The sequence below is a fragment of the Saccopteryx leptura genome, chromosome 13 (genome assembly GCF_036850995.1).
Source record: "Saccopteryx leptura isolate mSacLep1 chromosome 13, mSacLep1_pri_phased_curated, whole genome shotgun sequence".
NCBI lineage: Eukaryota > Metazoa > Chordata > Mammalia > Chiroptera > Emballonuridae > Saccopteryx > Saccopteryx leptura.
In genome coordinates, this window is record NC_089515.1 from 42213992 (window position 1) to 42226221 (window position 12230).

Below are 12230 nucleotides of genomic sequence, written 5' to 3' on the forward strand. Positions count from 1 at the left end.
TACCACAGTGAAAATAAACGTCCCAGCTCGAGGAGAGATGCAGTAGCTCAGAGGCTGCTGGTCCCATCTCACTGGGACGTCTTGAACTCAAAGATGCCTTAAACTCAACATGTCCAAGACCAAACTCATCACAATCTTCCCACCACTTCCTCTCAAATCCTCCCACAACCCGGACCTCATCAGTGCTCGGTCTCAGCACTGTAATCCCCGTGACTGAGTCGCGGACCGTGCCACTGCGCCTCCTATTTACCAAGTGCAAGCTCTCGGCTGGATGCGCTGGCTTTACCTCCTGACCAGCTCAGGGACTCCTGTTCTTCTCTCTGCGCCCACTGTCCGTGCCTGGCTGGCCTCACACAGCAGCCAGAGAGCTTTTCAAAACCCGCCTCCCCTCACATCACACTCCTGCTTCCAACACTTCAATGGCGTCCTGTTGCATTTGGAAACAAAGACTCCTTTCTTCCATAACACTTACTCGGAGGATACCCTCACACACGTGATTATTTAGTAAATGGCTGACTCTCCAGCCACATAGCAAGCGCCCTGAAAGCAGAAACCCCGCCTGGCTTTGCACACCACTGTGCACACAGTCGGCATTCAATTAATATTTGTTTAATTAGGTGGATAAGCAATTAAAATAATTAATGTCTGGCTTGGGCCAATGAATGGAGTGGTGCCACTCACTGCCACAGGGACCGACGGGGAGGAGGAAGAGCAGGAGGCGTGGCTTTGCAGAATCTGTGGGACACGGGGCAGGGGTGTGGGGGGACACACATGTGCCCGGCAGCAGCTGGAGATGGAGAGCCATGTTTTGTGAGGCTGGCTTGTCCTGAAATGCGCTGTAGGACCTGAACCATTCCTTCTGCACCCTTGCTCTGCCTATCAGAAAGAACTGGTGGGGGTCTACACTGTTGTCCTCTCTGTAGCAGTCATCTGCATAAAGTTGTCCCCACACTGCCTGCGTCACACACTGGCTGAACCCACCTATCGACTCAGCTACTCAGCATCCTCCTAACCCCCAGCACTGAGCACGGCAGCTCTGTCAGGACGGTGGGCCCAGGGGGTGCTCAGGAAGGGTGGCTGAACTCAATCAGAAGTTCTCCGGTGTGAAACAGTTTCAGAAAAGGAGAACGCAGCTGTGAGCCTTGATCACATTCATTCATTTTATTCTTTGCGGGACTTGTAATCCATCAAGCATAGCAAATGATGGCAAATGATTCCAGACTCGGCCTCATTTCAAACTGCTGATGTGAAAGAAACATCAACGCTGCTCTAAAAATAATAATAAAAAAGAACTCACAGTTCTATCACATCCAAATGAACTTCCATCACGGATATCATAATTATCTGTAAAGTCTCATCTTGTTTTTATTTTATTTTATATTTTATTTATTTTTTAATGAGAGAGAGAGGGAGCGAGGGAGGGAGGAAGAGAGGGACAGACAAGGACAGAGAGAAAGGAAAGGACAGAGATGAGAAGCATCAATTCTTCGTTGTGGCACCTTAGTTGTTGACCAAGGAGCTCAAGCCGAGCCAGGGACCTTGGGCGCAAGCCAGCGACCTTTAGGCTCAAGCCAGCAACCATGAGGTCATGTCTATGATCCTACATTCAACCCGGCGACCTTGGGGTCGTGTCTACAATCCCACGCTCAAGCTGGCCACCCCGTGCTCAAACTGGTGAGCCTGTGCCGCTCAAACCGGATGAACCTGCACACTCAAGCGGGCAACCTCGGGGTTTCAAACCTGGGTCCTCAGCATCCTGAGTCAGTGTTCTATCCACTATGCTACTACCTGGTCGGGCAAGTCTCATCTTGTTTTTAAAGCCACCAGGTGGCTTTCTGAAGTGGTTGATGGTCAAGGGGGTCACCCCTTCATTCTCTGCCAGCCACCACCCCCCCAGAGAGCTCCTGTCTAGCTGCCACAACCCAGAGGTCAAGAAGTCCTCATCCCGCAGACTGGGGCCCTAGTGATGCCAGGGCGGAGGAGTCTGTGGTGGGGCTGCCGTGTGCACGGAGATGCTCAGCAGCCACCCTGCCGCTGTCTCCACCTCCAAGAGGCCACCCACCTGCGCCAGGTTCTCAGGTGCTCCGCCTCCGACTCAGCGGTCTCCCGAGGTAAGAAAGCAAGCACCCTCTGGGTGTAGCTATGAACACAAGACAGTGAGGCCTAACTTAACTTTGGACTTCCTGTTGCCTCAGAGTCTGGGCCTCCCTTCAGTTACTTATCAATTTCAGTGGCTTTTTCCTTAGATGCTGTGCGTGCAGGCTGGCGGGCCAGGCAAACACAGGCAGGAAGTGGCCTTATTCAACAGGCAGAGACTCTGCAGGCCAGACCGGGTCACTGCGGGGCCCCAGGGAGTGTCTGGTGTATGAAGATGACCCTCCTCTCCTGGGGCCCCGGCTCAGCTCCCACCAGGCCCTCCGCTGAGCCCTGGTCCTCCTCGTGGAGGCCCTGGGTCCACCCACGGAGCTTGGTTTCAGCGCCAGCCGACTCCCCTGGACTCTCCTCCCCACCTGTACACGCACCCCCGGACCCTCCCCGGCTGCTCTACACCCGAGTCTGTCCTTTGTCACCTGAGCCTGGAGTGCCCCCTGCCACGGCACTCTGCTTTCAGAGCTGTGGGAGAGAGCCAGGGCCCACATGACCAGAAGCAGACCCACCCTCCTGGCACTGCGTCTGCGGCAGGAATAACCACCATCACCTGTCTGTGGCCGCAGAACACAGGCATGAAGTACCACAGCCCTGGGGACTGGTCAACCCAGGGCTCCGCTTGGAAATGTGTCCTCGGTCCAAGGAGGATGTGTGCACAATGGACAGAGGTCCAAGGTGTCTGGGACAGTCAGTGGCACCTGCAGTGGGGAACGCCACATGCATGGGGTGAGCTGGTAAGGGAGGGTGGAGGGACAAGCATGGGCGCATACAGAGCCCGGGTACTAAGGGAGGAACGTCTGGGCTCGTGCCCTTGTCACCTTGTCACCTACTTACACACTGGGGACTCCAGGTAAATGAAGCCTCCAGACTCACTTCTGTAGAAAGTAACATAAAGGCACGTAAACCCAGCTGACTGTTCAACTCCACTTCTGGGAAGTTACGGTAAGGGGGAAAATCACCTAATTACATATTTTCATACAAGCATGTTCACTACAATGTTGTGTATAATTCCGACAAATGGAAAAGCATCCCAAATGTGACATGCCCAAAGAGAAGAGCCTGAGTCAGTAACTTATGACAATGACTGTGAAACAGAGAGAGTCACCCTGGGAGGACCCATTGTTACTATTAATGAAGGGAAAAGTCACAAAATATGTTCAGAACATTCTAGACATGTAGACAAATTTTAGTAACAATGTATGCAAAAATGTTAACAGTTGATGGTAGAACTAGCAGTTTTCCATATTTCCAAGTTTTCTTCTAGTCAACGTGTGTTTTTTCCTGTTGTGTTCAGGGGGAAAGAGGTTCCCGGAGGAAGAAGCAGGGGCTGAGGGACCCCGAGCTCTGCCGGGTGCCTCTCACGACACAAGCAAAGCAGGACAGATGCCCTGTGTTTCATCCCATACACAAAAGCAGGAGCTACCTACTTGGACACACTGTTGCTTGTTGGTGGATTTGCCTGGAAAATGGTCAAGAATGCAAGCCAAGACAGAAGGGAACAGAAGGAGTGGACGGGGAAGGAGGGACAGGGGAGCTAGTAACCCTTCTAAGAACGGGCCCCCAGCAAAAGTGAAAGCCCTCAAGTGGGAAGCAGCTTGACTGCGAGGGGGAAACCATTTTTAGTCACTGAACAAAAAGGTCCGTGGGGTGAACGAGCCCCACAGCCTGCCTAGCATCAGCTCCTACCAGCTTCTGCGTGGATACCTCACCCCTCCCCACACAGCGTCTTCTGTTACTGGGCAACTCTGCTGGCCCTTCCTTTCTCACACTACAGCCCAGCAAAGTTCTGACATGTATAGTATATACACACACATACATGCATGCACACACAGAGAACTGAGTGACAGACATGCAGAAATGATAGTGCTATGCATCTGAGTGAATCTTGGCAAAGACTGACAATAAAGCCATAATGGCGTCGGCATCCCGCTCTCTGAGATCTCACTGTCCCCCAGGAAACCTGGCGAGAGGCCGGTAGCATCCTCTTCATGTATTTCTCCAGCTCAGACCCCTGTAGCCCACATGGCCCGCTGCCTTCCTGCTGACCCCTCCTCCACGTCTCACAGGCAAGCACCTAGCTGTCCCGGGCTGAGGCCCCGGCACACCCCCCGCCATGTGTGCCTCCTTCTCTACGCATCCCCTCCAATCACCCGGGTGTCAGGACAGAAAGCTGGGTCCTACTTACTCTTTCTTCTCCTGACACCCTCTCTGCACCCCCTGCCATGGAAGTCCTGATGGTTCTACCCTCAAAAAAAGAGTGCTGCGTGGGACCATGCAGGAGGTGCCTTGCCCACTTGCAAGAAAGGACAAGGATGCAACTGGTGCCCCTGGAGCTGTTCAGCATGGCATCCCAGCGCCGAAATATACTTCAGCTCCGTTTACTTCTCCCCATCTCCACTGCCCCCTCCAGCCACGTCAGCAACACCTCACCGGGGTCCTGCTTCTCCTCTTGCTTCCTTCCAACCTGCTCCCCAAACTGCAGCCAGAGGAGCATCATCACGTTCAGATGGGACCACCTCTCTGCAGCGCTCAAGACCCCTCAGGAGCTCTCCATCGCTCTTGGAATTAAACCTGTACCCCTACCCAAGCCCCTGGCCTCTGAGAGCAGGCTCCGCCCACACCTCAGCTCCTACACTGCCTTCCCCTTGCTCAACGTGCCCCACCCACTCAGGCCTTTCCTGGTCCCTGGAACCACCTGGCTCTCCCCAACCTCTGGGCGTTCGTGGACGTTGTTCCCTGCGTGTGGCATGCTGCTCCTCGCATGTTCCTCTCCATTCCTCAGACCTCTACTTTATTAAAGGCTGCCTCCTCAAAGGGGCCTTCATTTCTTCATAGCATTTACACATCTTATAGCTAACATATTGGTGTGATATACATATATATTTTTTTTTGAGAGAGAGAGGGACAGGTAGGGACAGACAGACAGGAAGGGAGTGAGATGAAAAGCATCAATTCTTCATTGAGGCACCTTAATTGTTCATTGATTGCTTTCTCATATGTGTCTTGACCACAGGGCTACACAGCAGAGCGAGTGACTCCTTCTTGCTCAAGCCAGCGACCTTGGGCTTCAAGCCAGTGACCTTTGGACTCAAACCAGCAACCATGGGGTCATGTCTATGATCCCACACTCAAGCCAGCAATCTTGGGGTTTCAAACCTGGGTCCTCCACGTCCCAGTCGACTTCTATCCACTGCGCCACTGCCTGGTCAGGTTGGTATGATTTCTTATGATTATTTGCGCCACTAGGCTGCAAGCAGCCTCACGGCAGGGGCTGGATTTCTTTTCCTCACCACACTATCTCCAGAACCTCGCTCAGTAGCTGCCCCCCAGTAGTTGCTCAATAAATAATGGCTAAGGAACAAATAAAACCTTTTTTCAGATATCATTCTTTTCTTTTGGCAGAAGCCAAAAGGTTCACCATTGGGCTCCCTGGCACATGCCTAAAGGGAAAATTTTATAGTTTTTTATTGAAAAGGAGACCAGGCCTGACCTGCGGTGGCGCAGTGGATAAAGTGTCAACCTGGAAACGCTGAGGTTGCTGGTTCAAAACCCTGGGCTTGCCTGCTCAAGGCACATATGGGAGTTGATGCTTCCTGCTCCTCCCCCTTTTCTCTCTCTCTCTCTCTCTCTCTCTCTCTCTCTCTCTCCTCTCTATAATGAATAAAAAGAAAAGAAAAGAAAAGGAGACCAACTGTTTTAGATACAGGTGATCAGGCAGCAAAGTTGACTTTTTTCTTAAAGTGCAGTATTTTACTGACTCTAAATGAACATTTTTTTGTTGTTTTTTCTGGCTTCCCTGAAATGGAGGCGCATTTTATAATTTGATAGTACGGCAGAGTTGCCTCAGCAGCAGTTTTTCTGAGAAATGTGTTTTGTGATGGATGGCCTCAAGGTTCCGTGAAATGGGATGTGTGAGGAAACTGGACCTGTGTGTTCAGCTGGGGTGGGTGTTCCACCTCCACTCAAAGCAGTGCTGCCTGGGGGCCCTTGTGAGCACAGCGAGCATCTCTCCAAAGCTCCAAACCCAGCCTATGTTCTGGGGTGGCCATCTGGGTCCCCAAGTGCACTGAGGTCCTCAAACTTGCATAGTCTGCCCGCATGGCCCCGGCGTGAAATGGCCCTTCCTAAATTTTTACAGGCCGAACGCTGTCTCTTCAGAAGCTGCCTCCTGCAAAGGTTTCCTCTGGGTTCCTGTCACCATATACACAGACCCAGTCAATGTTCATTCATTCCACCTTCTGTTACAAAGTCAGTGCACTGACGCCTCCTGCTAGACTCCAATCTCCCTGAGGACAAGGCACATTCTTCCCCCTCTTCTCGCTGCCTACCCGTCCTGCTCAGTATTTGCTGAACTGACCCAAATGTCCTTCCATCTAAGGCAATGTGCCCAGAGAACCTCCCTGTCCTATACAACCAATTCCAAATCAAAGTGCCAAAAAACAGAAAAGTCTAATAGCTAGAAACTGTAAAGTAGAAATTCTAAATCTCTTAAAACATACCTTTGAATTCTTTAAAATATGCAAGCCTAGTTAATTACTCAGCAAGTACTCCTTTCAGAGAACGCCTAGATAACACAAAATTCCTAATGGCCAGTGGTCTGAAGTGCCTGATCCCCTCACGCATGAATCCCAAAAGCCTGAGGTAGCCCGGGCACTGGAAACACCGTGGTCCCCTCCCGTGCTGTCACTCCAGCTGCAGACACTCCCGCACACATTGACTTTCAAGTTCAAACCTTCAGCATTTCATGTAAGTCAGAAATGCTTACAGTTCACCCAAAAAGGAGGTGAAATAAGTAACACAGACTCAGAACAGGAAATGTTGACGACTCCATTCTCTAGTCCAGAGCAGTGTTTTTCAATTGCCGGTCTGCCAGAAATCTCCTGCTGGTCCGCGAAAGAGTTGACCACTCTGATGTTGTATGAAGAATCATCGGGCCATTGGGTCTATCTTCATACAGCATCAGGGCGGTCAACTCTTTTGCGGACCGGCAGTTGAAAAACACTGGTCTAGAACAGTGGTCCCCAACCCCTGGGCCGCAGACCGGTACTGGTCTGTGGGCCATTTGGTACCGGTCCACAGAGAAAGAATAAATAACTTACATTATTTCCGTCTTATTTATATTTAAGTCTGAACGATGTTTTATTTATTTGTGTGTGTGTGTGTGTGTGTGTGTGTGTGTGTGTGTGTTTCTGAAGCTGGAAACGGGAGAGACAGTCAGACAGACTCCCGCATGCGCCCGACCGGGATCCACCTGGCACGCCCACCAGGGGGCGACGCTCTGCCCACCAGGGGGCGATGCTCTGCCCCTCCGGGGCTTCGCTCTGTTTCGACCAGAGCCACTCCAGTGCCTGGGGCAGAGGCCAAGGAGCCATCCCCAGCACCCGGGCCATCTTTGCTCCAATGGAGCCTCGCTGCGGGAGGGGAAGAGAGAGACAGAGAGGAAGGAGAGGGGGAGGGGTGGAGAAGCAGATGGGCGCTTCTCCTGTGTGCCCTGGCCGGGAATCGAACCCAGGACTTCTGCACGCCAGGCTGACGCTCTACCACTGAGCCAACCAGCCAGGGCCTTGAACGATGTTTTATATTTAAAAAATGACCAGATTCCCTCTGTTACATCCATCTAAGACTCACTCTAGACGCTTGTCTCAGTCACGTGATACATTTATCTGTCCCACCCTAAAGGCCGGTCCGTGGCCCAAAAAAGGTTGGGGACCACTGGTCTAGAAGACATATATGGTCCCCAACAAGAGAGAACTGAGAAAATCAGCCCCTACGACAGTATCAATGACCAATGTACCTGGAAGGAGGAAGATGTCAGAGGCCCAGGAGATGGGACCCACTCCCAGGACCCTGTGGCAGGTGCCATGAGGAAAACATCTAGAAGCCAAATCCTTCTTTTTCCAAATTGCCTCTCCTTCCCCAGGGTAAGCAGTGGATCCTAAACTAAGACCCAAACAGGGACCTAGAAGGGGCAGATTAGGTGTAAACCTGGCTCACATCAGCTGAACAACGCGAGAATGTGACAACTCCAATCTCATGTGTCCTTAGCGAGACCCAGAGTGCCGGTGTGTGACAGTCAGTAGGGGAAAAAGGGACCAGTGGGTGGGGTGGGGTGGAGAGATGACAGGCTGTGACCTTTGTACCTGGCACAGAATCATCACAGAAACAAATCTTGGTGCCTCTCTGTCCATTTGCCTGTGTTTACCAAGCTCTCGTTCTCTGTAAGGAAACATCTGGGGAGAGAGGAGGCCACGCTCACAGAGGCAATCACATCGTGGCCTCAGGTGACAAGCTTGGGTGCCCTGACCGCAGCTGAATCTGAAATCTCTCTCGGGTACAAACCTGTAGCCATGTCCCTTGAGACCCTACCATTTCCCCAAAGAAGTGAGAGATTCCTATGCGGCGAGATCTGAGTGTGACCACAGGGGACTGGTCAAAGAGAAGATGATGGACAAGAGAAAAGGTGACAACACCTCAAGGATTTCCACTGGAGGAGCTGTCACCAAGCTCAAGATCTCTGGTACTTCTGCCAACAGAGAAAAGACACAGACATCAGTGCCTGTCAATCAGGCTGGGTGTTTACCAATAAATAAAAAGAATCTCAGCCCTGGCTGGTTGGCTCAATGGATAGAGCATTAGCCCGGCGTGCGGAAGACCCAGGTTCGATCCCTGGTCAAAGCACACATGAGAAGTGACTATCTGCTTCTCTGTCCCTCCCTCTCCCCTTCTATCTCTCTTCTATCGCAGCCAGTGGCTCAACTGGTTCTAGCATTGGCCCCAGGCACTGAGAATAGCTTGGCTGATTCAAGCATCAGCTCCGGACCAGGGCTGCTGGTGGAGCCTGGCCAGGGAACATGCCAGAGTCTATCTCTCTATCTCATCTCCTCTCACCTAAAGACTTAAAGAAAACAAACAAACAAAAAACAATCCCACCCTGCACTGTACTGCTCAGGTCTCCCACAGTACCACCAAGCCAGTAGCCACTCAATATTTATTCTGTAGTTCACAGGACAACCAAGTGGACAAAATGGCTTTGAACAGGTGGAATGGTGTATATATGTATACATGTTATGGAAACTCTCTGACTTGATTCCTATTTCCAAGATAAGCCTGTACTGGACTAAAATATAAAATATCTTCAATTAAGTTGCTTTACTTTTTCTTAATGCCACAACACTTAAATCTGACTTTTTTTTTTTTATTATTAACTTTTAAGCAGCTAAACAGGTTGAAATTGTAGGCTGGTGTTGAATGCAAACTGGCACAGCTGTGCTTTCAAACCTGTCATGCTCCAACTCAGTGTTCTAGACACTGTTCTCACGACATTCATTTCCGTTATGGAAGCTTCTTCCTTGGAACCACTCAGGCGCCTCACCTCTGTGCCTCCCTGGACACCTCACTTCCGTGCCGCTGTTGACACCCCACCTTTGTGTTTCCATGAACACCTCACCTCTGTGCTCCCTTGGGCTCCCCCTTAACCCTTGCCCCCAATCTCAGCAGTACCACATCTGAGCTTCTCCTTTCTGTTCCACGCAGGGCCGCTAGGTCTCACCTGCCTCTGGTCTTCCTTACCTACACACCGCTGACAAGGTCATCTTCCAGAACCATGGTCCTGCGCCTTCCTGTTCAATACCACTGAGGATGCTTCCAGGGTCCGTCCAAGCCCTCTGCAGCCAGGCCACAGCCACACAAGTCCCTGGAACCCAGCTGTCCCCTCTCCTCTCCCCAGTGCCCCAACCCCTCCCTGACATCCCTGCTCAGAGCAGGTCCATCTGCATTTTCCCGTCCCTTCCACCCGCAAGCCCCCTCAGCCCTGGCTCCGCATACTCACACCTTCCCTTTCTTCAAAGCCCAGTTCTAACAGGTGCAGTCCCCAAAGCCTCCCCCACCACTCTGGCTGAAATGGATCCTTCACTCCTGACTCTGACCACGCTGTTCACCCCGCCCCGCCCCACGCTGAGGGCTGGCCTGCACCCTCCTCAGGGACCCGATACCAGCCATGCCCACAGCAGTCACCGCACAGCATTCAAAACTTTGGATCAGTCAGCCTAGGTGTCCCCCTCCCATTCTCCGTCCCGTTTCGGCAGTCCTCCTCACAGGCAGGGCATTTCCCAAATGAAAAGGGATTTCCGGGGACAACTGCAAAACAGGTGGTCATTTCCACCCGCTCACGACCTCTTTCCATTCTCGAAGTCTGCGGGAACGAAGCGGTGATCACAGACCTGTGGATCCGAGGCCAGGCGCCCAGGAGGCCGAGGGTGTGACTCGGCGGCCGGGACGCTGCGCGCTCCGGTCTGTGCGCGCGGAAGACGGGGACACACAGCGGCGGGTAGTGAGGGCGCCCAGGACCGGGCGGACGGGGAGAATGGAGCCGCCCTGCTGGGTCCCAACTCCAAACTTTCCCTCGCCCGGCGCCTCCCCGCGTCCGCGCACTCGAGGGCAGAGGCTGGGGCCCGAAACGAACTCCTGGGCGGGGAAGGAGGTGGCATTTTCCGAGCTTGCAGGGTCCGGGTACGCGAGGCCGGGTCGCCGCCCGGACCGGGCAGCGGTGGGGATGGAGACGCGGTGCCCGAGCCGAGGCTCCGCGCGGTGACAGCCGCCCCCCGCCGCCCGGCTCCGCGCTCCGGCCCCGCTACTCACCCGGAGGGTTGACGGCCGCTGGGGTGGCCATGTCGCGGGAGGACGCGGAGGCCCTGCGCGCGGAGCCCGGGCGGGCGCGGCCGGCGCGCCACACAAAGGCCGGCAGCTCCCCGGCCTCGCGCCGCCGCCTCGCCGGGTCCCGCCTTTGTCGCGCGCCGGGGGGCGCCGGTCCGGCCGTAGCACCGCGAGACTTGGAGCCGCGGGCGGCGGGCCCCCAGCGCTGGGGGCCGGGCTGCGGGGAGGCGCAGGTGCTGCGCGCGGGACCACGGCGCCCCCTCGCGCACGCGCTGCTCAGCCCACCACACGCCCACGCCAGGGGGTTGGGTCCCGTATTCACTGGGGCGCTGTCCCCCGCCTGCGTCCGGGGCGTATCGTGGGGACTCGCCCTGAGGATGCGCTCACTGCCCCTCCGGGCCCGCGGCTCCAGGCGGGATCCCTAAGGCCCCGGGCGCCTGAGACCAGCCCGCACAGGCAGCGGCCCGGGACCTGGGGGAAGGCACTCAGCTGCTCTCTCCTCGCTTTGGGGACTGCCATGGACTATATACTTGTTGCAACTGCCTTATTAACACACCTAAATTTAAATTTTAATAGATTGTAGCCCTGGCTGGGTAGCTCAGTTAGTTAGAGCGTCGACCTCATGCCAAGGTTGTGGGTTTGATTTACAGTCTGGGCACACACAAGAATCAACCAGTGAATGCATAAATAAGTGGAATAACAAATCAACGTTTCTTTCTCCTCTCTTTCAATCTCTCTCTCTCTCTCTCTCTCTCTCTCTCTCTGTCTCTCTCAAGTCAACTAATTTTTAAAAAAAATAAAAGACATGTAAAATGGTTTTATCTGCAAATTTTGCTAATATTGGCCTGCAGAGAGCTTGGAGGGGGTGTTTTTATGCCAGACACGGGAATCTTTTTGAGAATTCATGACTCTTAGGCAGAAAACATCACCACAGTGGGTGTCCCAAGAAGGTTACCTGGAAGAATGAGTACATCCCAGATGGATCCCAGAAGGACAAGATGGCCCCTAATGTAAACCTTCATATAAAAACATCAGGCTGTCATAAATCCTTCCAAAGAAGCATTTTGAGGGGTAGAAACACAAAGCTTGGGATATATTTTCAAATAAGCATTGTCTTTGGGCAGCATTTGTCATTATTGATCTGACTAATGGGCGCTTAATGATATTCATTTCTTTATTGATTGGACAGACTGTGTACCACGCACAAAACTAGGTGTTGGGGGACCAGGAAAAGAAAACTACTGGCTCAGCCCTCCCTGGGCTTCTAGTCTGGGGGTGGGGAGGAGAAGAGCCAAATATGGAACTTGGACTGAAGAAGCACACAGCTGCCTTAGGGCACTGTAGTCACTGCTGAATGAATGAGGGCAGAGAGCTGGCATGATCAGGGGAAATGAGCACGAGGCTTTGAAGAAATAGACAGGATGTTGAGA

General features: G+C 53.1%; 1 protein-coding gene across 7 annotated transcripts in view; it reads right to left on the reverse strand.

Moving 5' to 3' along the window:
• Positions 1 to 11270, reverse strand: part of ARNT2 (aryl hydrocarbon receptor nuclear translocator 2) — a 107956-nt gene extending 96686 nt beyond the window's left edge. For 2 of the 7 annotated variants that reach the window (XM_066355530.1, XM_066355534.1), the window contains exon 1: positions 10786 to 11270. In XM_066355530.1, coding sequence (XP_066211627.1) covers positions 10786 to 10816 — 31 coding nt within the window. In that variant the 5' untranslated portion in view covers positions 10817 to 11270. The remainder of the gene's footprint in view (positions 1 to 10785) is intronic. The other 5 variants (XM_066355532.1, XM_066355533.1, XM_066355528.1 and 2 more) reach the window with 4 other exon arrangements.
• Between the last annotated feature and the right edge of the window lie 960 nt (positions 11271 to 12230).